The following is a 25,483-nucleotide window of genomic DNA, read 5'->3' as shown; positions in this document are numbered from 1 at the left end:
AAAAAAGAAAAAAATGCCAATTTAGTCTGGGGCAACAAAAAGTAAGATTTACTACTAATAAAAGACACACAGTCATGCAAAAAGTAAGTAAACCTATGGATAGTGTATAATTTTATCAACATATCTGAGCAGGTAAACAGATTACAAAATACAGATAAATGTGGCATACTTTAATAAAAACACAAAGAACATGTGTTATTTTCAAACATTTATTCAATAAATATTCTAATAGATGTAATGTTGTACTGTGGAAAAAGTACACTCTAGGCCTTAGAAGCTGGTATTGACCCCTTCAGAAGAACTGACTTTTTGTAGGTGTTTTGTATAACTGACAACCAGTCTCCAATATCGATTCTGTAAACTTTTTGACTTGGTTTGTCTTTTTTTGTATGATGTGATTAAAATCAAATTTTAAATCCCACCACAACACTTTAATCTAGTTCAAATCATGGCTTTAAATTTCTTCTTTACCAGCAATTCATTGCCTACAAATAGGTAGCTGCTGACTATTAATAAGGACACTTTACTTTACATGTCCAGGAGTTCAGGACTGTCCTCTCCTGAGCCCATTTTTCACTGGGCTTCAGGTCTCTAGCTCCGGCATCTTAACTAAGGGAAACCGGCTGTGAAGCCCCAAGGCGAGCCATGCTTTGTGAATGGTCCCACATTCTTTTGGGACCTGTGATGTGTCCCAGAAGGCTGTGGGCGAAGGGGCTGTGAACTTCTGCTAGGATCGTCACAGTGATCTGCACGGAAGTGAGAATGGGTACCTGTCAAAACCAGGTACCCCCTCTCCCTCCCAAAAAAAAACAACAACAAAGTGTCAAGTTATAAAGAGGAGGGGGGGGGCAAACCAGCAGAACTTCCCCTTTTGGGTGAAGCTCTGCTTTAGGCACACTTTAATATTTATTTATTTCAGGTACTTATATAGCGCTGTCAATTTACGCAGCGCTTTACATATACATTGTACATTCACATCAGTCCCTGCCCTCGTGGAGCTTACAATCTAAGGTCCCTAACTCACATACATACACAGTAGGGCCATTTTTTTTATACAGGATCCAATTAACCTACCAGCATATCTTTTGGAGTGTGGGAGGAAACCGGAGTACCCGGAGGAAACCCACGCAGGCACAGGGAGAACATGCAAACTCCAGGCAGGTAGTGTCGTGGTTGGGATTCGAACCAGTGACCCTCTTGTTGCTAGGTGAAAGTGCTAACACCTACACCACTGTGCCGCCCAATATAATGCAGAATTCATAGTTGGCTCAATGACTGCAAACTGCCAAGGCTTGAAGTAGCAAAGCAATCAAAAGCATAACATTTCCATCACCATGCTTCAGTTGATATGCAGGTTAGCGGCAAACATGTCTACTGTTATTGCACTTTGCTCCAAAAGGCCTCGTTTTTGCATGAACAGTATGATCAATGGCAAACTGTAGTCTTGATTTGTTCTGTTCTTTGTACTTTTTGAAGAGTAAAAGTTTTTTTTCTGGCACACCATAGTGTTAATTTGGTGCAATCGTTTTATAAATGTATTTGTATGCAACTGTGTAAGAATTATCTGAAAATTCTTTGAATTTGGAGTTGTTGGAGACTTGATTTTAGCATTGGCTGTACATCTCCTTTAAATGCTGGCAGATTATGGTTAACAGGTAGCAGTTGCGAATCTCTTTCCTGTGTAAATCTTATACTTCCTGATTATAATTGTAAAAGCTGGCCAGTCTTTTACTGCCTCCTGCGCAGTACTACTGGCCAGTTTGGCCATCACAGGGATAAGCTAGTATGAATGTGTGTGGGCACGATTTAGCAGCAACGTCTGACACATCCAGAAAATGTGTGCTTTGCTGTCAGGGGAGCCCCGCATTCAGCTTGCACCTTATATTGTACCTGCAGCAGTTTTGGCTTTTTGTTTGTTCCCCAAATACAAGGTCTATAAGATTCCAAATGGGTACATGGATTTGCTCCTCTCTAGCATGTAATAAAAATATCAATGATGAAGCAGGCCTCATTAAAAGATAAGGGGCCTAACTCATCAAGCACCAATAGTACTTAGGGTATACTAATGTAGCCTCTCAAGCAGCACTGTCACATGTGATAAGCTTGAAAGGTACTTTAGCGATTGCAATAAGATTAATCATGTACAAAGTAGTATAACTGGAGCAGAGTCCTGTTCTGGCAAGCTTGTTCTTAAACACACTGTACTTTTAGTACTTCCTTCATTGAGAGCATTTTTTCTCAAAAACATATTTTAAGTAGAGATCGACCGCTTATTGGGAAAGCCAATATATCAAGGGCCGATATGCACTTTCCCCGATATATCAGAATCGCCCACCAAGGTGACCGATATTGCCGATATTTTGGGAAAGTGCTTGTACCGGATTGATGCCTGCACTAGAGTCTTCACTCCCGTTCCGGCGTCCATAGCCGACGGTCGGCTGTCTGGTAATGACAACCGATGCGGCTGAGAAGCCGCTCGGCTTTCATTACAAGGAGCGGGAGGGGATGTTCCCCAACTCCCACGGCTTGCCTGGGTCTCCCCGTCCCACCGGGAGACCTGGGCAACTAGCCTGCAGGGCCACCGAAGACCCAATCAAAGCTGCATTTGGCTCTGATCGGGTCTCAAAGCAAAAACCCGGAAGTGATGTCATGAGTGACGTCACTTCTGGGTACTGTCTGGTGCCAGATTAAAAAAAATTACAGCATTCAAAAAAGCCAAACTTGGTGTTTTGAATGCTTTTAAGTGCAAAGGAGGGGTTTGGAGTCTTTTAGATCCCCAGATCCCTCCACAAAAGTACCTGTGAAGTAACAAAAAAAATATATCGGCATATCGGCCGATACCGATATGCATTGACCAAAATATCGGTATCGGCAATGAAAAACCGATATCGGTCAATCACTAATTTTAAGTTATAGGTTAAATCTGGTATACTGAGACACCTGCTGACAACTTTTACTTCTTGCAGAAGGAAGCAAAATATCCCTTCTGGGGCTGCTGGCTTTGTTCTCACCCACAGAGATCTGAGTATTCCTGCTTAGGTGTTTTACTCCTCTTATTGTCTTCTTTACAATATCAAAAAAATGTAACATCCCACATGGGGAGTTTGGATATTGTGACCACAGCAGGTGTGCAACTGCTCCATTTTCCTCCAGTTCTTGGAAATCAGCCACACAGTATAGAAAAAAAAAAGATATAAAAAATACTTGCTTACACACAAGTCAATTGACTGATGAAGAATAGATATTGACTCCTCTGGTGTGAATACATTGTGACTCTGCTGAAAGAAAGACATCCAGGGCTTTAGAATTAAGCGTGCTGTTGATGTACTCACCTTTTCATCTCCACTAACCCTTCCAGCTCTTTTGATTTACAAGCTGCTTTCTTTAAAACTTCCTCTGGGACGTCTGCCAGTTTAGCTACATTCAATCCATAACTCCTAGCAGCAATTCCTCTGGTTATCTGATACAAAAATGTAATATACTCAGGGTTATCCGCAACTTCAGACTCTGGAGAAAGAATTAATAAAGCATACAATGCCGGATCAGACTTTTATAAGAAGACATCTTTAAACTGAACACTGCCTTTTTCTAAATGACTTTCTTTCTCCAATAAACAACTCTGCATTACAAAGATTTTATGCAAGATCTGAATATGTACACAATAACAGCAACAAATTTGCATACTTGTCATAGAACCGTTAGAAATAAAAGTGAAACGCCAGTAAAATTGGTACTTACCGTAAAATCCTTTTCTCTTAAGCTCATTGACAGACGCAGTCCTCTTTGATTAATATCAGTAGGGTTATACTGCCCCCTACAGGAGTAGGACACTAGGCAGGAAAAACGTTCTGGCCACACCTTAGGGGCAGTCCCAGAGGGTATATCCTCTCTCTCCCTGCTACAGGATGTCAGTTATGTCACAAAGCAGTGTCAGAGAATTTAACCCAACCCAACTCAAAAATAGAGGGGCGGGTACTGCGTCTGTCAATGAGCTTAAGAGAAAAGGATTTTACGGCAAGTCAAAAATCCAATTTTCTCTGTCGCTCATTGACAGACGCAGTCCTCTTTGATTAATATCAGTAGGGACGTCCCAAAGCAGTGCCACAAATGAGGGGTGGGATAACGGAAATCAAAATCCAATCCAGAAGGCCCAACCGGTGCCAACCAGAAGTCTTAAAGGTTCATCGGACAAAAGGATGAGACTCAACTGAAAACCCAACAGAAAAAAACCCTCGAGGTAGACCACCGGTCTCCTCAAACAGCGGCCTGCAGAACCTTGCGGCCAAAAGAGGCATCCGCCGATGCCAGCACATCAACTTTGTAAAATTTTGTAAAGGTATGAACCGATGACCAGGTAGCCGCCTTGCAAACCTGAACCACTGACGCCTGATGGCGGAAGGCCCAGGAAGCACTAAGCGCCCGAGTGGAGTGCGCCTTAACAGGGAACGGAGGAATCCGACCCTTAATAGAATAAGCCTGTACCACCGTCTGTCTGATCCATATAGAGATAGTCGCGGCAGACGCAGGCAACCCCTTTTCTAGGGCCATCCGTGATCACAAACAGTGAATCCGTCTCACGGAAAGCTTCCGTAGTAGTCAAGTACACCCTGATTGCCCGAACCACATCCAAGGAGTGTAACGCAAACTCCCGAGGATGACTGGGCTTAGGACACAGGGAAGGTAGCACAATATCCTCATTTAGATGAAAATCTGAAACCACCTTAGGAAGGAAGGATGGATTCGGACGAAGAACCACCTTATCCCTATGAACCACCAGATATGGGGAACGACAGGACAATGCGGCCAGTTCTGACACCCTGCGTGCAGAAGTGATAGCCACCAAAAAGGCCACCTTCTGGGATAAAGTAAGCAAGGGAATCTCCCTAATATTTTCAAAGGGAGGTTTCTGAAGAACCGACAACATCAAATTAAGATCCCAGGGTGGCAAGGGCGCGAGCACCGGCGGAGTCAGGTGCCGCACCCCCTGGATGAAACTCCGCACCAAGGAATGAGTAGCCAGAGGCTTCTGAAAGAAGATTGCTAACGCTGAAACTTGACCCTTGATAGTGCTCAAGGACAGTTTCTGCTCGACCCCCTTTTGCAGAAAAGCCAATATTCGGGCCACCGAGTAAGAACGTGGAGGAAACCCAAGGGATTCACACCACGCGATATAAGACTTCCATGTGCGATGATAGACTTTTCTGGAAGTCGCTTTCCTCGCTTTAATTAGAGTAGAAATAACTGAAGCTGACAACCCCTTGTCCTTCAGCACCTGGGTCTCAACAGCCAGGCCGTTAAAGCCAGCGATCGTAAAGCAGGATGGAAGATCGGTCCCTGAGTCAGCAGATCCTCCCTGAGAGGAAGTCGCCAAGGATAGTCCGCGACCAGCCTGACCAGGTCGGCGTACCAGGCCCGACGGGGCCAATCCGGAGCTACCATTATAACTGGAATTCCCTCCACCTCTATCCTGCGAAGAAGTTTCGGCAGCAACTTGAGAGGAGGGAAGGCATACAGTAGCTGATACTGCCCCCACGGGGCGACCAACGTGTCTGCAGCGTCTGCTAGAGGATCGCGGGAGCGAGCTACAAACCTCCGCACCTTCCTGTTGAGCCGAGATGCCAACAGATCCACATCCGGGGTGCCCCAACGAAGGCACAGTTGGTGAAATACCTCTGGATGAAGAGACCATTCCCCTTGATCCAGAATCTGACGGCTGAGAAAATCTGCCTGCCAATTCTCCACCCCCGGAATGAATACCGCGGAGAGGGCTGGAACAAATCGTTCCGCCCAACGAAGGATGCTGGCCACTTCCATGGCCGCCAGGACACTCTTGGTGCCCCCCTTGTTATTGACGTAAGCCACGACCGTGGCATTGTCCGACTGGATCCGCACCGGGCTGCCCCGGAGCTGCTCGGTCCAGTGAATCAGACAAAGTCTGATCGCTCTCAGTTCCAATACATTTATCGGTAACCTGGATTCTTCCAGGGACCAGAGCCCCTGAGCAGATCGTCTGCCGAGAACCCCACCCCACCCGGATAGACTGGCATCCGTGGTGACAATCGTCCAATCGATTGGAAGAAATTACTTCCCCTGACTGAGCTTTGGTGACCGAAGCCACCAAACCAGAGATTCCCTGGTCTGTTCGCTCAGCCGGATCCGATTGTCCAGGGAATCGGGATTCCGGTTCCATTTGAGAAGAATCTCCTTTTGAAGCATCCGGGTATGAGACTGGGCAAACGGTACTGCCTCGAAGGAGGCCACCATCAGTCCCAGAACCCTCATGCAAGTCCGCAGGGAAGGCCAGTTGACAGTCAATAATAACTGAGTCGTCGACTGAATCTTCTGGAGTTTCTCCGCTGGGAGAAACACTTTTGCCAAGGATGTATCCAAAGTTAGGCCCAGATAGTTCAGTCTCCTGGTGGGAACCAGGGATGATTTCTGCCGGTTCACCAGCCACCCGAACTCTTCCAAAGAGATCATCGTGATCTCCAAGTTTAGCAACAGAGCCTGCGGAGACTCCGCACGGAGTAGAAGGTCGTCTAGGTAGCCTAGAACCAAAATGCCCCTCTGTCGCAAGAGTGCCAAAACTGGGGCCAAGACCTTTGTGAAGACCCGGGGAGCAGAGGCGAGACCAAAGGGTAACGCCGCAACCTTATAATGGTTCTCTCCCACGGAAAAGCGAAGGAAACGCTGATGTTCTGCATAAATGGGAATGTGAAGATAGGCATCCTTGATGTCTATGGACGCCAGAAAATCCCCCTGATGCAGGGAGGCCACTACTGTGCGAATGGACTCCATCTTGAATTTTTGCACCCGGACAAAATGATTGAGTGCTCTCAAGTCCAGAATTGGACACACCTTGCCCTCTTTTCTGGGTATTGTGAATAGGTTCGAATAGAACCCCTGAAAACGTTCTGTCCAAGGAACGTGGACCACCACTCCTTGTTGCATCAAATCTGTCACTGCCCCCCGCAAAGCTTCTAAGCGGTCCGGGGATATTGGAAGGGAAGAACCGCACCGGTGGAAGTGATCGAAATTCGATCTTGTATCCCGACCGTATGACCTCTTGAACCCATTTGTCTGGAATCCTGGAGAGCCATGGGTCCGGAAACCGGTGAAGACGTCCCCCCCACCCCAGATTTGGGTGGGGGCGCACCTTCAGGCTGTATTGGTCTTATCTTCAGGTCTGGCAGAGCCGGATCTTTGTTTACCCGACCAGCACCCTTTGAAACCCCCCGGGGGGGCTTTGGAGGACTTCGCCTTATCGCCCGCCCCAGAGGAGCGAAAAAACTTTTTATGAGCGGAAAAGGAAGGTCCCCGTCTGTGACGCGGTACTTTCCCCCTAGTAGTCTGTGGTAAAAAGGTGCTCTTGCCACCAGTGATACCCTTGATGATCTCATCCAAGGTGGCACCAAACAGGCGATCCCCTTGAAAGGGGAGATTAGTCAAAGCTTTTTTGGAAGCTTGATCCGCCGACCAGCATTTTAACCACAGCATACGCCGAAGGACTACCGCCGAGATCGATACGCGCCCCATTAATGGAGCGGCGTCACAGACAAACTGTAGCGCTTGTACCATCTGCTTCAGCAAGTCTGATACTGCCGGGGGGAGACTTCTCCCCTCCAGATCTCGGCGTAACAACTTGGTCCACTCTGTCAATGTTTGTGCAACCAGAGCAATGGTGAACACTGGCCTTAAGGCTGACCCTATCAGGGAAAATATAGAGCGGGATATAGATTCCGCTTTACGGTCCACCGGATCCCGAAAAGATGGAGCGTCCTCCACTTGGATAACCGTAGCTTTATTTAATCTGGAAATCGGTGAATCCACCGACGGTGGTGCCGTCCATTTATTAAGGAGAGATTCTTCAAACGGATAGCGTCTAGCAATCCGTTTGGAAATACCAGGGGCTCGTTTTGGACCGACCCATTCTTCCTTAATTATATCTTGAAAACATTTGGGCAAAGGAAACACCTTTGCCATCTTGGTAGGCTTGCGAGTACCAAAAGCAATTTCAGTATCAACTGCTTCCGTAGGTATAAGCCCAAGTCTTAAAGTTTCCCGCACAGACACAATCAGTGCATCTACCAGCGCTTCATCTTGCGCTATAGCGGAGGGAGAAATGTCTTCCTCGCTATCCGAGTAGATGGGATACGAGGCACTAGCCCCAGAAGAGGGACCTGCAGCCGCCGCGACAGGCTCAGAATCTGTATCTGAAGTGTCAGACGAAATAGGGGTAGGCGGGGGTCGCTTTTTTGCCCCCGTCCCTGACAGGCCACCTCCACCCGGGATACAAAAGACTCCAAAACCGCTGACAATGCATCAATAGTAAGTGGGTAACTGGAGGGTCCTGCGGCCACCTCGAGGGGATCAGGTGGGGATACATGTGTGGCAGGGTCCATGACAAATCCAGGAACACTTGCCAGCAAACAAGGATTGCAAAAGAAAAAAACTTTTTTTTTTTTTTTTTGGATGTAATCCCCCAGCGCAACAGCGCCCCTCAGTGCTACCTGCTTCGGACCCCCACAGAGAGAGAGAGAGACCCCAAGGGCTCACCACCTGATGCACAGAAGCTTCTATCGAACTGCTCTCAGCGCTGTCCTTACAGAACAGGAAGTCTTATTGATTGATTTACCCGGGTAAAGGAGGCGGCTCCGCCCCTTTACTCATCTTCCGGCACTCCCACCGCTGCTCCTCGAGGCAGCTGGGTGTATCCAATATGGCCGCCCCCATACAGGAGACATTAGGCTACGCCAAAATGGTGGCCTGCGGAAGGATGGCGGCTCCGTGCGGCCCGTGGAAGGATGGCGGTCCGTGCAGCTGCATCGGTAGGTGCCTGATAGTATCTCCCCTCTGCACGACTGTTTCAAACAGTAACGCCAGCGGCGCCCTGTCTCCATCCCTGACTGACATCAGTCATGGCTTCCTTAGTCCTAATGCAGGCTTTCCTTGCAGTGACTCATATAGATTGTCAGCTCCCAAACCAAGCCTCCTGGAGTGGAATATCTTATTCACCAACTCACACTAGCAAGGGGGAGATATGTGAAGTGTGTCACAGGATAGAGGGGAACCCGGGATCATGAGGGTCCGACCATCCACAGAGGGGCCCGCATCTATTCCCAAAACCCGACAGGGGGAGAGGGGGAACATTCTACTCACCATACCGGAACAGGTGGGCACCCACTCCTAACAGAACCCCTCTCCACCGAGGTGGGGGGCTGTTGACCAATACGGATGCCGCGACTCAGTTTCTGACTGGTCGTAGGCGACCTGGCGAGACGTTTAACTCGCGGGGCAAATCCCCGTCCAGTGGGACTATGTCGCGGGCGACCCAGCGCGGAGCTAGGGCCTGCACGCGCTCGTAGGCCGGCTGGGGTGACCACTGGATCTCAACATCCAGCCCGTCACCCAGCAACAGCATAATTGCTTGAAGATCTCACAGGAACAAAACTGGAGAGAAAAAAATCTAACTAAAAAAGATTTATCTAAAAAAGCTTGCCAGGACCAGAGATCCCAGCAAGGAACTTAGGTCCTTACTCCTGACTAGGCAGAAAAAACGGACATCCTGTAGCAGGGAGAGAGAGGATATACCCCCTGGGACTGCCCCTAAGGTGTGGCCAGAACGTTTTTCCTGCCTAGTGTCCTACTCCTGTAGGGGGCAGTATAACCCTACTGATATTAATCAAAGAGGACTGCGTCTGTCAATGAGCGACAGAGAAACACATTTTGTTTTTCTAATTTTGAGTATAGTGGGGACTGGTTATTAATGCTGTCCCCATTGGAGACATTTACTCTTACTTTCTGTCATCATGATCAAGAAACCTAACGTTTTACGGCTGTCACAAGAACAGGAGGTGAAACTTGCAAAAGGGACCATTTATGTGACAATTGTCACTTCATGATGTTTCTTCCTATCTGAGAGACACATCATATAAAGTGATAGTTGTCATAGGAAGACACAACATGAAATGCAACTGTAGCAGAATTCCCAGCCGTTTTGCTGGATATTGGTCCGCCAGGGTTTGCCGCTAGCAACAGCAGCACAGTTAGGCATATTCTCCAAGTGTGAGCACTGAGACAAGAATCAGTCCAGTATCTTTCAGTTTTTAGGTTTATTGAGAACTGGGATGGGAGAAGGGATGAGTGGGATACTCTTCTGGCTCAACTATGCACATTATTAGGGGGACAACTGAAAAAATGCCTGCTGACGCTGACTTGACGCTGGCTGAATGCCGGTCAACGCTGGTTGGCGCTAGTGAATGCTGACTTGTGGTCTTTTAGCACTGAACTGACTCCTGTCACTTTCTTGTGACACAAAGTCCTTGTAGAAGTTCCCTTAACACTTTCCTTTGAGGTAGCTACTTGTACGTCTGCTGCAATGCTTAACACTTCAGGGCCCGCACCGGTGGCCCTCTTTACACACACACTTCTCTTCAGGGCTTAGACTCTGGCACCCCCCTTCTAAGCCTCCTCTTGGTTAGCTGGCTCCCGGATCCCTCTGACCTTCTGGAATGGTCCCCTATCCTAGGCAGACCCCTGGGCAGTTTACAGTGTGCACGACACTGCTTTCCTGGAAACTTCTGCCCCAGCAGCTCCACTTGGACCACAGCACACTGGATCCCTCTCTGCAGCTCAGCTCAACCTTCGGTCCTCCAGGCCGACTGCCAAGGACACCTTTCCTGACGCTGACAGGAGGAGAAACGGCCGTCACCCTCCTCCTGGGACTCTGCTTCCCGCCAAAGACCCCCTGTCATGTGCTCCCCTCAGACTTATACCCCATCCCAGGATGCATTGCGGCATATTCTGCCCTCTGGGATAGATACAAGCCCTGGTGTGCTATTGGTCAGGTTTTCTCCACTGTCCAATGAGAGCCCTCATTGGACACAGTGGGGAGAGACTCCCCAAGCTCAACAGGCACACCTGAGAACACATGACAGCCTGCTAAACAATCAAGGCCCCCCTGATAAGCAGACAGGGCCACCTATATACTTTTCCTAGCATCCCCTGAAACCCCCTTAGAACAGGAACTAATGTGAGACCCGTCCAATCTCAGCAGAACCTATTTCTCTTTCCTTTTTAAGAAAAGTGACTGATCATTTATCAACAGAAAAGAGGTTTATAAAAGATAGAAAATAACGGCAGTCTTTTATTCTAAACATTAAATAATGAAAATTTAATGACAGGAGGCAATATGACAATATTGACAAATTATATAGTATATCAGTGGGCAGTATGTGCATCACAGGATTGTGGGGGGTATGACAGTGGGCCAGATGTGCAGGAGAGGAGTCCAGGCCATGCCCGGTTAAAGTTAAAGCAGGTTATTCTGGGACAGTGGAGGTGGTGGGTGGTGTGTTTGTAGCACTGTATTCCACTAAACTACTGGCACACTCCTCACTACTTTTACTGAAGGTGGCGGAGAGGACCCAAGATGAAACAAAAGGAGTGGAAAATAGGAGAGGACAATGGAAGCAGAAAGGGAGACACCAAACTTCAAGCAGCTTATTAGCAGGGACTGCGTCATGGAGTCCAGAAACCAGTGGAAATGTTGTTGGGAATACAGAAAATGGCACATTGGAGCCGAGAATACAACTGGACCATAGTCAGTGGAGATGGGGCTGACATTTGGTGTTATTCACTGAATAATGAGAGATTATCCCAACTGTGCTGGAGGTTACGGCACATGTACAGGCCATGGAAGGGTAAATACACGTAGTAGGTACTGGCTGTTGAGGGTTAACACATGTGCTGGTGACCTGCCACAGAGGGGGTCATTGCTTAAGGGTTTACATACAGTATCTCACAAAACTGAGTGCACCCCTCACATTTTTTGTAAATATTTTATATCTTTTCATGTCACAACACTGAAGAAAAGACACTTTGCTACAATGTAAAGTAGTGAGTGTACAGCTTTTATAACAATGTAAATTTGCTGTCCCCTCAAAATAACACAGCCATTAATGTCTAAACCGCTGGCAACAAAAGTGAGTACACCCCTAAGTGAAAATGTTCAAATTGGGCCCAATTAGCTATTGTCCCTCCCCAGTGTCATGTGACTCATTAGTGTTATCAAATTGGGCCCAATTAGCTATTGTCCCTCCCCAGTGTCATGTGACTCATTAGTGTTACAAGGTCTCCGGTGTGAATGGGGAGCAGGTGTGTTAAATTTGGTGTTATCGCTCTCATTCTCTCATACTGTTCACTGGACGTTCAAGATGGCATCTAGTGTCATGTGACTCATTAGTGTTACAAGGTCTCCGGTGTGAATGGGGAGCAGGTGTGTTAAATTTGGTGTTATTGCTCTCATTCTCTCATACTGTTCACTGGACGTTCAAGATGGCATCTCGTGGCAAAGAATTCTCTAAGGATCTGAAAAAAAGAATTGTTGCTCTACATAATGATAGTGTAGGCCAGGAGTTGAGAAACACTGGTGTAGGCTATAGGAAGATTGCCAATACCCTGAAACTGAGCTCCACCACAGTGGCCAAGACCATACAATGGTTTAACAGGACAGATTCCATTCAGAACAGGCCTCCCCATGGTCGACCAAAGAAGTTGAGTGCACGTGCTCAGCATCATATCCAGAGGTTGCCTTTGGGAAATAGACTTATGAGTGCTACCAGCATTGCTGCGGAGGTTGAAGGGGTGGGGGGGGGGGGGGGTCAGCCTGTCAGTGCTCAGACCCTATGCTGCCCACTGCATCAAATTGGTCTGCATGGCTGTTGTCCCAGAAAGAAGCCTCTTCTAAAGATGATGCACCAGAAAGCCTGCAAAAAATTTGCTGAAGACAAGCAGACTAAGGACATGGATTACTGGAACCATGTCCTGTGGACCGTCTGATGAGACCAAGATAAACTGATTTGGTTCAGCTTGTGTCAAGCGTGTGTGGCGGCAACCAGGTGAGGAGTACAAAGACAAATATGTCTTGCCTACAGTCAAGCATGGTGGTAAGAGTGTCATGGTCTGGGGCTGCATAAGTGCTGCTGGCGCTGGAGAACTACAGTTCATTGAGGGAACCATGAATGCTAACATGTACTGTGACATACTGAAGCAGAACATCATCCCCTCCCTTCAGAGACAGGACTGCAGGTCAGTATTCCAACGACCCCAAACACACCTCCAAGATGACCACTGCCTTGCTAAAGATGCTGAGGGTGAAGGTGATGTACTGGCTAAGCATGTCTCCAGACCTAAACCCTATTTAGCATCTGTGGGGCATCCTCAAATGAAAGGTGGAGGAGCGCAATGTGTCTAACATCCACCAGCTCCATGATGTCGTCATGGAGGAGTGAAAGAGGATTCCAGTGGCAACCTGTGAAGCTCTGGTGAACTCCATGTCCAAGAGGGTTAAGGCAGTGCTAGAAAATAATGGTGGCCACACAATGGGCCTATTTCGACATTTTCACTTAGGGGTGTACTCACTTTTGTTGCCAGCGGTTTAGAAATGAATGGCTGTGTGTTATTTTGAGGGGACAACAAATTTACACTGTTATAAAAGCTGTACACTCACTACTTTACATTGTAGCAAAGTGTCTTTTCTTCAGTGTTGTCCCATGAAAGGATATAATAAAATATTTACAAAAATGTGAGGGGTGTACTCACTTTTGTGAGATACTGTACATGCCTGGGCTCTGAGGACAACACACATGAACTGAAGACTGGGTGTGGAGGGATTTCGGACATACTGTATATTGGGGATAGGACACTGAGGGGTTAACACACATGATCTGGGGACTGGGCATTAATGGGTTAATGCTTATATTTTGGGGACAGGATAATGAGGGGTTATATTAGTCACTAAGGGATTGATGCACATGCTCCTCAAGCAGATCCCATACACTGCAAAGAGGTCATTGAGGAGTTAATGTTTTAAAGCAGGGGGTAATTATCTGAGGGCATAACAGTCATTCTGTGTCATCAGATGATTGAGAGGTTAGTGCATATACGCTGCAGACCAGTCACCAATGGGTTAATGCATAATATACAGCAGGCTGGTCAATAATAGTATAAAATTATTGTAAACCCTTGCATATATCCACTGAAGTGACAAGTATCGAGCAATACACAGATGAAACAAATCCTCCTACATAAGTTGTACCTGTTTATCTGCAGCGCACCCTTCTGTACAGCCTTCTAAAACAAACCGATCAAAGACTATTTCAGCTCCAGCAAGCAGGGGGCCGGAATCTGAGGTCACACACTGCACATCATAGAGCAGGGAGCTAGGTGTAATCTAAAACCCGAGTGGAGGGAAAACCCCTCCTCCACACACACACACAGACTAATAGGAAAACATGCACAGGGGAGGCAGCCAATAACCTTCTCTGTGCTGGAGGAGGAGCAGGGCTGTCCTCCAAGATTCTGTGGGGTCGGCAAGGACTGAGGGAAGTGAGTAATGCGAATAATAAAGAAATGGTACCGCAGACATGGATCCCTAAAGAAATCATGTGAGCTATGATGCAACGTGTCGGGTGGAGCCAGGTGATGTCACTTCCGGCACGGATCAAAACTAGAAGTCAAGAGTCAGTTACTGTGAAATTGTGGTTTTCCTGATCATTACTATAAAGCTGACCATCTGGCTGTGCTTGTGAGTGCATATATATTTTAACAAATCAGTATTTTGTTTTCAATAACATTGCACGATTGACGATGTTTGTTTCCTTCCCTGGGAGTGTCACTCTTCAATATGGAGATGTAATATCAGACCTCTTATAGGGAATGGTCTACCCTTTTCCGCCACATGAAGGATCATATCCTGGAAGGTGGCGAGGTTGATATTTTTTTTATGATCTGAAGTGAGGGATCACAAGCCTGTGATATAATTTGTATGGTTCCAATATCAAAAGTTTGACAACGGGTGTTTTTAAGGTCATTCGGGAGTGTGCTTGCACGAATAAAGTGGACACTTCCAACACTTGGATATGTGGACTTTGTTTTTGCACAGATTTAGTATTATATGTATATGGATTGGTTTACCTGAGGTTGGTACTTTCAGTTTTATTGTACCTATTGTGATTGATGGCACTGTGAGTGCATTTTGAGTACTAGTCACAGTAGGGTTGTGGTATTATCACTATTGTAATAGTTAAGGTAATTGTCATAGCTGAATTAAAATAGTGGAATTTTAATTATTTACAACATGTGTATTTAGTCACATTTTGATTACTTTATTGAATATATATACACTCACCGGCCACTTTATTAGGTACACCTTGCAAGTACCGGGTTGGACGTGCCTTCAGAACTGCCTTAATTCTTTGTGGTATAGATTCAACAAGGTGTTGGAAACATTCCTCAGAGTTTTTGGTCCATATTGGCAGGATAGCATCATTTGTTGGCTGCACATCCATGATGCAAATCTCCTGTTCCATCACACCTCAAAGGTGCGATATTAGATTGAGATCTGGTGATGCCATTGGAGTACAGTGAACTAATCGTCATATATAAGAAAACAGTTTGAGACCAATTGAGCTTTGTGACATGGTGCATTATCCTGCTGGAAATAGCCATCAGAAGATGGGTACATTGTAGTCATAAAGGGATGGACATGGTCAGCAACATTACTCAGGTAGGCCGTGGTGTTTAAACGATGCTCAACAGGTACTAAGGGGCCCAAAGTGTGCCAAGAAAATATCCCCCACACCATTAAACCACCATCACCAGCCTGAACCGTTGATACAAAGCAGGATAGATCCATGCTTTCATGTTGTTTACACCAATATCTAACCCTACTATCTGAATGCCGCAGCTGAAGTCAAGACTCATCAAGACAGGCAACGTTTTTCCAATCTTCTATTGTCCAATTTTGGCACCCGGTGTGGTCTTCTAATGTTGTAGCCCATTTGCTTCAAGGTTTGATGTGTTGTGTGTTCAGAGATGGTATTCTACATACCTTAGTTGTAACGAGTGGTTATTCAAGTTACTGTTGCCTTTCTATCATCTCAAACTAGTCTGCCCATTCTCCTCTGACATCAACAAGGCATTTTTGTCTACACAACTGCCGCTCAGTGGATATTTTCCTTTTTTCGGACCATTCTCTGTAAACTCTACAGATGGGTATGTGTGAAAATCCCAGTAGATTAGCAGTTTTTGAAATAGACCAGCCCATCTGGCACCAACGGCCATGCCACATTCAAAGCCACCTAAATCCCCTTTCTTCCCCATTCTGATGCTCGGTTTGAACTTCAGCAAATTGTCTTCAACACATCTAGATGCTTTAAAAACATTGAGTTGCTGATTAGCAATTTGTGTTACCAAGCAATTGAATAGGTGTACCTAATAAAGTGGTCAGCAAATCTATATTTCCTTACATATTGTTTTTATTATTTCAATACGTTTTGGCGCTATAGAACAGCGCTACTATCACTGAGACATAACAATCAGTGGGAACAATGCCCAAATCTGAACCATAAGAGATGAAGTTCCCAACAGGACAGGGGAACTGCTAAATGCACAAGTATAGTCACAGAGCATCCACCTGATGCACCAAGCAGGACAAGAATTTCTGCCAAAATGAATGACTACCTTAAAGGACACAGGGTCTGTACCAGCAGTAGCAGTGAGCCAAACCCACCATCCACAGGTGGGTTGATATAACAAAACCAATAACCATAATAATAAAAAAAAGAAACACTGGATGGTCTCTCAGCCTAAACAAATCAGTATGAGAAAACAGGTTTGGACAACAAGGTAAGGAAGGATGACAAAAAGCCAAAGTCCTAAAGTTTTGACCCTAGGCATCAGGGAAGAAAGGCTATGACAGAGAAAGATTTAGCACAATACCCCATAGGGATGAACACAAACCCAAGGAGCTGGAGACAATCCAAATGGAACCATGTTAAGTCAGAGAGATTGACAAAGAGCAAAAAGAGTGCAAGAAGTACCTTCTACCAAAAATATAAAGGAGTGGGAAGACAACCACACTGTACTGGTTCTCCAACACCAGAAGACAGTAGGACAAAAAGAACTCTCCACAAGGACAGCAGGAGGTCATACACAAGACAAAGGACTACAAGTCCTCTGCCCTCCCACAATCTGGCAAAGTGTCCACAGCTGTGGAGCGAAGGGGAGGTACCTTAGCCAGTACCTTACTTAGACGTAGGGCTGATCATCTGCTTAAGTACAGGAGTGGGGAAGACTCCTGGATATATTCTATCTCCCACAGGTAGTGTCTGCAGCAGGTTTGCATCGTGAGCTCTCTGCCGACAATCTAAGGGAGCACTAGGTCCTTCAGCGATGGCTTCTCCTGCTGTGCAGGAGATAAAGCACACCCAAGTATCAAAATGTTCATCACCAGGATAGAGACTACAGGGTGGAGAGGTCTGGTCCAGAAAACAAAAACAGTGCATCTAAAAGGAACCGTGCAGTTAAGGACAACATCCTCAAAAGAAGTCTTCCTATAATTGGGGGGGGGGGGGCACACCACATAGACCCTAAAAGACAGAGAGAGACAGAGGATTATTATCAGAGTCCATTAGATCCATAGGAACTGCCTGCATGTCTTACCTCAAGTTCAGACTCTCATATACTAAGGGGGCCAGGGGAATACAATGACCATTAGGTTATATTCCCCTAACCGAAGGGGTGCAGAGTGCTTCAATGAGGATCTAAACTGGTCAGCCCATTCTTTGTTGACTGACAATTACCAAAACTAGACATCTGTAAGGCTCCACATGATGGAAACTTGCAGAAGTTGGGTCCTTCGGGAAAATTTAAGACTATTAGAGACCAGAAAACTAAACATTTCCAAGGAAGGTCACCTAAATGTCCCACAATGGGGATGCCAAGAAAAGGTACTAGGACAGAGGGGACCCTGCTAGAGGAGGGAACAGTGGAAAGGATCTGCAATTATGCACTGTTAAGGCAGAAGAGGTAGAGAGACAGGGCTTCTCTGACCTTTACGCAGATGAGTGTACTGTAGCCACCCGAGATGTTGCTAAAGAGAAGCTTTAAGAGCTGGTCAGTAAAGACAGCTTCCCTCCAAAGGAAGGTGAATCAGCCATTCTTTGGATGTCCCATAAGCATTAAATGCATGTAGCCAGAGCGCCCTCTGCATTTGTACAGATATAAGTCCTATGCAGTAAGATTAGGACCTATCCCAGCAATGGAGGTCTTCTATCTAAGAGGGAATTCAACTTCCTATAAACAAAGTCCCCAAATGTCAGTATACCGTCAACCTATCTAATGATATCTTTGTTAACATGGATCACCGGTCCATTTACATTGGGCATGAACCATCTATTAATGAATCCTTTCTCAAAGGGGAAATGCTCTTATTTCAAGTGAGGCCCAGACCCTTTCAGGGTTTTTCCATTGCGCACAGAGCCCATGTAGCAAGAAAAAAGAAAAAAAAGTTATAGACTCTGCAGATGAAGACCCTCTGACGATAGTGGTCCCTTGTTCGAGATTCCAGGCGCAATTTCTATTTGGTAAACGCCCCCTAAAAACCAGTAGTTATGGGCTGAAGTCACTCATAGCAATGCGACTTTGTGTGTATTTGAGAACACATGCTGCAATTGGATGCGGTCAGCAACTAGGTCCAATTTGAGGCAAGGCTTTGAGTAGTCACATATTCGGGCATCTGATGTCGATACGGGTTTCAGGCAGCCAAAGATGATAAAGTCACTGTAGGTGAGCAGAAAAACAGAACCAGGTGCTGCAGGAGCAGAGTGGTGTTTCCTCTAGACTAGATGGTGGGAGAAAGAACTCGAAGAATGGCAGAGGTGAGATAATTAAAAAATGGCACCCAGCAGTACCAACTGTGGCATAGCCCCTGGTGCTTTAGCCTGACTGGCTTTCCTCGCTAAGTAAAACTTTACAGACAGGGTCACTGCTCTGCACCCAAAAAGCGCTCTGCTGCTAACAGTACACAAAGGTCAGGAAAGTTCCACTATGTTGAGTGCAGTGCCCATAGGTCACATTCCAGGCTATTCTTGACTCATCCAGTGATTCTTCAGAGACTGGGTCACACCAGAGGCTGTGCCATGGCTGTGGACATGGAGAACACTCTGCAGCTAACAGTAAACAAAGGTCTGGAAACTATCACATTGCAGAGCCCAGTGCTTGAAGGTCACATTCCAGGCTAGTCCTGCAATCTTCCAGTTGTCCTGGTACAGACTCCAAAGCTGTTGCTGGGGACATGCATAGCTGCTGTGTAAAGGATAGCTCAAACATGGTTTTAAAGTATAGATTGAAGTCACCAAAGAAAAAAATATCTAAGACATATCAAGTATCTTGATAATTATTATTTAATATAGTGAAAAAATAATATTAAAAAAGCCAGCAAAAATAGTTAGAATTTTTTTCAGCAGGGCTGGAGAAAAGGCATGCAACCACATAGGACACTAGCAAAGAACAGGGGTAGGAGGGGTAGGAGGGTTTAGAAGCAGGGTTATACGTGGGCTGGCCTTCAGCTTTTTTCTATTAGCCAGTGTTCAAACCATCTGTAGGCATCAGTATATAACTCAACTGTTTCAAAATGTCTGTGCCCCTCAATGAAAGAGAAAGAAAATATTGTAAAATGTTTAAATTGGTAATCTAATTTCCAAAGTCATTTTCAATTATTTTCTATTTGCAGCATTTATTAAAATAATACCTTGTTATCCTCCCATGAAGGTTCTTGTTTAGGCACCTCCTGTTATGGGGTTATAATGCCCTATCCCTGTCTCCCAGTTGGTCTCTTGTGTCATCACACTTTCATACCCGATTCCAGCAGGGACTACAAACAGCTGCTCTGTTGCTAATTGCAAGGGTATGTTCTGCCATTATTACCTTCAAGAAGCCTACCCTGAGCAGTAACCCACTGCTACTGCTTCAGAACACATGAGTGCAATCAGATATGGCTGCAGAAGATCAGCAGCACTGAGAAGCAACCAAAAGGGTAAAAAACAAGACAAAACAGTATTTTCTATGGGGAAAAAAAAGCAATAGTTAGGTGTTTACATCTACTTTAAAGGCAAGAATCACATTTTGCAGTACCTTGATGTTCTTCATCAACGAAGAATGCCATATGATAGTTTCCAACACATGCAGGATAGCGCCTCTCCAGCTCACACAGAGGTGGGTAATGCGTGACAAACAAGGTTAATGATGAAATCTAAAATGAATAAATAAATAAATAAATATACAGTATCTCACAAAAGTGAGTACACCCTCACATTTTTGTAAATATTTTATTATATCTTTTCATGTGTCAACACTGAAGAAATTACACTTTGCTACAATGTAAAGTAGTGAGTGTAAAGCTTGTATAACAGTGTAAATTGTTGTCCCCTCAAAATAACTCAACAAAGAGTCATTAATGTCTAAACTGCTGGCAACAAAAGTGAGTACACCCCTAAGTGAAAATGTCCAAATAGGATCTGATTAGCCATTTTCCCTCCCCGGTGTCATGTGACTCGTTAATGTTACAAGGCCTCAGGTGTGAATGGGGAGCAGGTGTGTTAAATTTGGTGTTATCGCTCTCACTCTCTCATACTGGTCACTGGAAGTTCAAAATGGCACCTCATGGCAAAGAACTCTCTGAGGATCTGAAAAAAGAATGGTTGCTCTACATAAAGATGGCCTAGGCTATAAGAAGATTGCCAAGATCCTGAAACTGAGCCACAGCATGGTGGCCAAGACCATACAGAGGCTTTAACAGGACAGGTTCTACTCAGAACAGGCCTTGTTATGGTCGACCAAAGAAGTTGAGTGCACATGCTCAGCATCATCTTCAGAAGTTGTCTTTGGGAAATAGACGTATGAGTACTGCCAGCATTGCTGCAGAGATTGAAGGGATGGGGGGTTAGCCTGTCAGTGCTCCGACCATACGCCGCACTGCATCAACTAGGTCTGCATGGCTGTCATCCAAGAAGGAAGCCTCTTCTAAAGATGATGCACAAGAAAGCCCACAAACAGTTTGCTGAAGACAAGCAGACTAAGGACATGGATTACTGGAACCATGTCCTGTGGTCTGATGAGACCAAGATAAACTTATTTAGTTCAGATGGTGTCAAGTGTGTGTGGCGGCAACCAGGTGAGGAGTACAAAGACAAGTGTGTCTTGTCTACAGTCAAGCATGGTGGTGGGAGTGTCATGTTCTGGTGCTGCATGAATGCTGCCGGCACTGGGGTGCTACAGTTCATTGGTTCATTGGGGGAACCATGAATTCCAACATGTGCTGTGACATACTGAAGCAAAACATGACCCCCTCCCTTCAGAGACCCCAAACACACCTCCAAGACGACCATTGCCTTGCTAAAGAAGCTGAGGGTAAAGGTGATGGACTGCCCAAGCATGTCTCCAGACCTAAACCCTATTGAGCATCTGTGGGGCATCCTCAAATGGAAAGTGTAGAACCGCAAGGTCTCTAACATTCACCAGCTCCGTGATGTCTTCATGGAGCAGTGGAAGAGGACTTCAGTTGCAACCTGTGAAGCTCTGGTGAACTCCATGCCCAAGAGGGTTAAGGCAGTGATGAAAAATAATGGTGGCCACACAAAATATTGACACTTTGGGCCCAATATGGACATTTACATTTGGGGTGTACTCACGTTTGTTGCCAGCGATTTAGACATTAATGGCTGTGTGTTGAGTTATTTTGTGGGGACAGCAAATTTACACTGTTATACAAGCTGTATACTCACTACTTTACATTGTAGCAAAGTGTCATTTCTTCAGTGTTATCAGATGAAAAGATATAATAAAAATAATTACAAAAAGGTGAGGGGTATATTCACTTTTGTGAGATACTAATATATATATATATATATATATATACACACACACACATATACATATATATATATATATATATAAAAACACATAAATATTCAAATCAGGTGAGGTGAACAGCACAACAGTAATCTTTTTAGTGCAAAGCAATTAGGCTGCCCCACGGGCCATATATAGTACAAAAGTCTAGAGGGATTGCTGCACATTAAATTCCTTTATTTAGAAAAAGTCAATATAAGAAAAATATGTCAGAGTTATCCCATATAACAGTTTCGGACTTCCATGCGCACGCCCTTCTTTAGACAGGAACACGTATACATACACACATACATACATACATACATACATACAAACAGTGGGGAAAATATTTATTTGAGCCCCTGCAGACTTTGTAAGTTTGCCCACTTACAAAGAAATAAAGGATCTATAATTGTTATCATAGGTGTATTTTAAATGATAGAAACAGAATACCTACCAAATATCTAGAAAAAAAAACATGATGCAAATGTTATAAATTGAGTTCAGTGCGTAAAATAAGTATCTGATTCACCTACCAACCAACAAAATTCTGGCTCCCACAGACTGGCTACAATATGTGCTGTTGTGGTACTGTCAATTTAAGAAGGTGCTCCTAACAACAAATCGTTATGTGTATAAAAAGGCACCTGTCCACAGAATCTTTTCTTTCTTCCATTCACACCTCACCATCATGGGCAAGACCAAAGAGCTGTCAAAGGCCTTCAGGGACAAGATTGTAGACCTGCACAAGGCTGGAATGGGCTACAAGACCATCAGCAAGAAGCTTTGTGAGAAGGAGACAACTGTTGGAGCGATTATTCGGAAATTTGCAATGCCCGCAAGGTCCCCCACCTCAAGAAGGCACATGTACAGGCCCCTCTGGACATCTAAATGATTTAGAGGAGGATTGTAAGAAATGTTGTGGTCAGATGAGACCAAAATTGAGCTCTTTGGCATTAACTCAACTCACCGTGTTTGGAGGAAGAAAAATGCTGACTCTGACCCTAAGAACACCATCCCTACAGTCAAGCACGGAAGTGGAAACATTATGCTTTGGGGACATTTCTCTGCTAAAGGTACAGGCCGACTTTGCCGCATTGAGGGGTCATGTATCCTAAAATCATGGATAAGAACCTTCTTCCCCGGCCAGAATTCTGAATATGGGTCTTCCAGCATGACAATGACCCAAAACACCGTCAAGGCAACAAAGTAGGCTCAAGAAGAAACACGTTAAGGTCAGAGTGGCCTAGCCAGTCTTCAGACCCTAATCCTGTAGAAAATGTATGGAGGGAGCTGAAACTTGCCAAGCGAAAGTCAAGAAACTGTAAGGATTCAGAGAAGATCTGTAAAGAAGAGTGGACCAAAATCCCTACTAAAATGTGTGCAGACCTGGTAACCAACTACAAGAAATGTCTTACCTATGTGCTTGCCAACAAGGGTTTATCCACCAAGTACTAACCCATATTTTGCTTGGGACCAAATACTTATTTTACTCACTGAACAGCAACTCCATTTATAAGATTTGTATCGTGTGTTTTTTCTGAATTTTTGGTTGATATTCTCTCTCTATCATTTAAAATACGCCTATGATAAAAATTATAGACCCATAATTTCGTTGTAAGTGGGCAAATGTACAAAGTTTGCAGGGGATCAAAAAATTATTTTCCCCACAGTATATACTGTACATAAAATTAAAAAAGAAGATCTCCCCAGCAGCTGGCTTCAGTGAAAAGGAGAGACTGCCAACAATGGTTGCAATGCTTTGCACTAACATCATCCATAGGCTTACTATGGGGCATCCTTTGTGGACTGTGGCTTCTCTACACTGAAGGAATGACCGCACTTCCGATAAAGTTCAAAAATGGAGTGTATTTATTCCACATCAAACGAATGGCAAAATATAAAACGTACACACTGTGAGTGCAGGACAAAACGGTAGACGCGTTTCACGACTGGATGTGTCGCTTACTCATTATTGTAATGAGTAAGCGACACATCCAGTCGTGAAACGCGTCTACCGTTTTGTCCTGTACTCACAGTGTGTACGTTTTATATTTTGCCATTCGCTTGATGTGGAATACACTCCATTTTTGAACTTTATCGGAAGTGCGGTCATTCCTTCTTACTTCATGTGATTCTGGATTACGGATCTGACCGGCACCTGATTCCTGCCTCACCTGGAGCGGTCTCCCCAGCTTGGACTCTGCCCTTCTCTACACTGAAGCTATCCCTGGGAGCTGATCATGTACCCGGACCAGAGCACCCTCAGAAAAGGCAAGTATAGACATCTTTTCTTTACAGAGTATTTCGAATATTGCTTAGAATAGTGTGGGAGCAGGTTGAAGCCTAGTACACACTGGCTGAATGTTGGGTGGCATTGGCCGGTTCAATAGAAACTGATGAACATTTGGCCAGTGTGTACTGCAGCTTGTTCAGCTGACTTCTGTCGGAGGGGCGTGACTGTAAAAAGGTCTGCTGATTGGCTCCCGATCAGTCCTATCAGCCAACAGCAAGAGCATTCTGGCTTGTGGGGGGGGGATAGTTAGTACAGCGCCTCCGCTTGAGCCGTCAGTTTTTTTTTTCGTTCAGCCCACTGGGTTGAATGAAAAAAAAAAAAAAACTACTAGTATTTAACAGGACTTCTATTTAATGTACAGAAAATTAAAAAACTTAATGAGTTCCAAATGTCACACAACACTTTTATTAACAAAAATTCAGGGCTTATATAAAGATGGACACAGCCGTCCAGTTGTTGGGGAACAATGGGCCTTGCTTATCTGTTAACTAATAGGCTGATTTTGCAGTTATTTGGATAAGGAAACTAAGCTAGTGCCTCAAAATAAATTCAGTTAGCCATACGAAAGGCTCTGCCTACAGTTTTACATTCCTAGGGCTGTATGGTAAGAATTCTCTCAGTCTTTGATGAGGAATTCTCTCAGTCTTTCCCAGGCCCCCCTGCTCCATCTCTCATACTGCAAAATAAGAATCTGCTTTTTATAGGCTAACAAAATAAAAAGAACTGAGTGCATAAGTTTACACATCTCCAGCTCTGATCTCTCACAGACTTGGAAAACAGTAAATATACAACCAAACCAAAATCACCATTTTCATTATTATAAGATGAAAATATGGTTTTAAACAATATCTCACACTAAAATTGTAATATAAATAGCTCACAACGCAGAGTAATAATTACAATGGCTCAAATCTCATAGTATCCAAAGAGATAACACTACTTACATCTTTAATGAAATATTCAAGAGTAGCATATGCAATGGCAATGCCATCATGAGTACTGGTGCCTCTTCCCAATTCATCCAAAATAACAAGAGAGCGAGGACTAGCTTGTTTTAGTATCTCCGATGTCTCTGATAACTCTTCCATGAATGTGCTTCTTCCTTTATATATATTATCTGCAGCCCCCATTCTGCACAGATCAACAAAAACTCTTCTATAAAAAAAATACTTATCCAAAAAGAATTTCAACATATGCATAAAACAATTCTTAAAAAACTGCACTGTAAATGAGCAAAGGAGAAGCCTAACTTGGGGCATGTCTTGGTGGTATAAAGTGAACGTCTTAAAAAACTTCTGAGATCATTCAGAATTAAAATGACAGGTGCATTTGACCTACATTAATCCTTCAGGTGGGTCTTGCAATACTACAGACTAGCATGGAAGGGGTTAATTAATTTGTTTTCACAATTACGTAAGTTTTGTTGCATATTAGCAACTAATTTCCAGCAGCCTA

At 44.8% G+C, this 25,483-nt stretch overlaps 1 protein-coding gene across 1 annotated transcript in view; it reads right to left on the bottom strand.

The window, feature by feature from the left end:
* MSH3 (mutS homolog 3) overlaps positions 1–25,483 on the bottom strand; it is a 429,495-nt gene that overhangs the window by 13,492 nt on the left and 390,520 nt on the right. Inside the window, 3 exon segments of the mRNA XM_082257605.1 lie at positions 3,333–3,505; positions 19,967–20,095; positions 24,973–25,159. Coding sequence (XP_082113731.1) covers positions 3,333–3,505; positions 19,967–20,095; positions 24,973–25,159 — 489 coding nt within the window.

This window comes from Pelophylax lessonae (assembly GCF_965119305.1).
Source record: "Pelophylax lessonae genome assembly, chromosome: 1".
Taxonomy (NCBI): Eukaryota; Metazoa; Chordata; class Amphibia; order Anura; family Ranidae; genus Pelophylax; species Pelophylax lessonae.
This window is presented reverse-complemented; position numbering and strand designations above follow the sequence as displayed.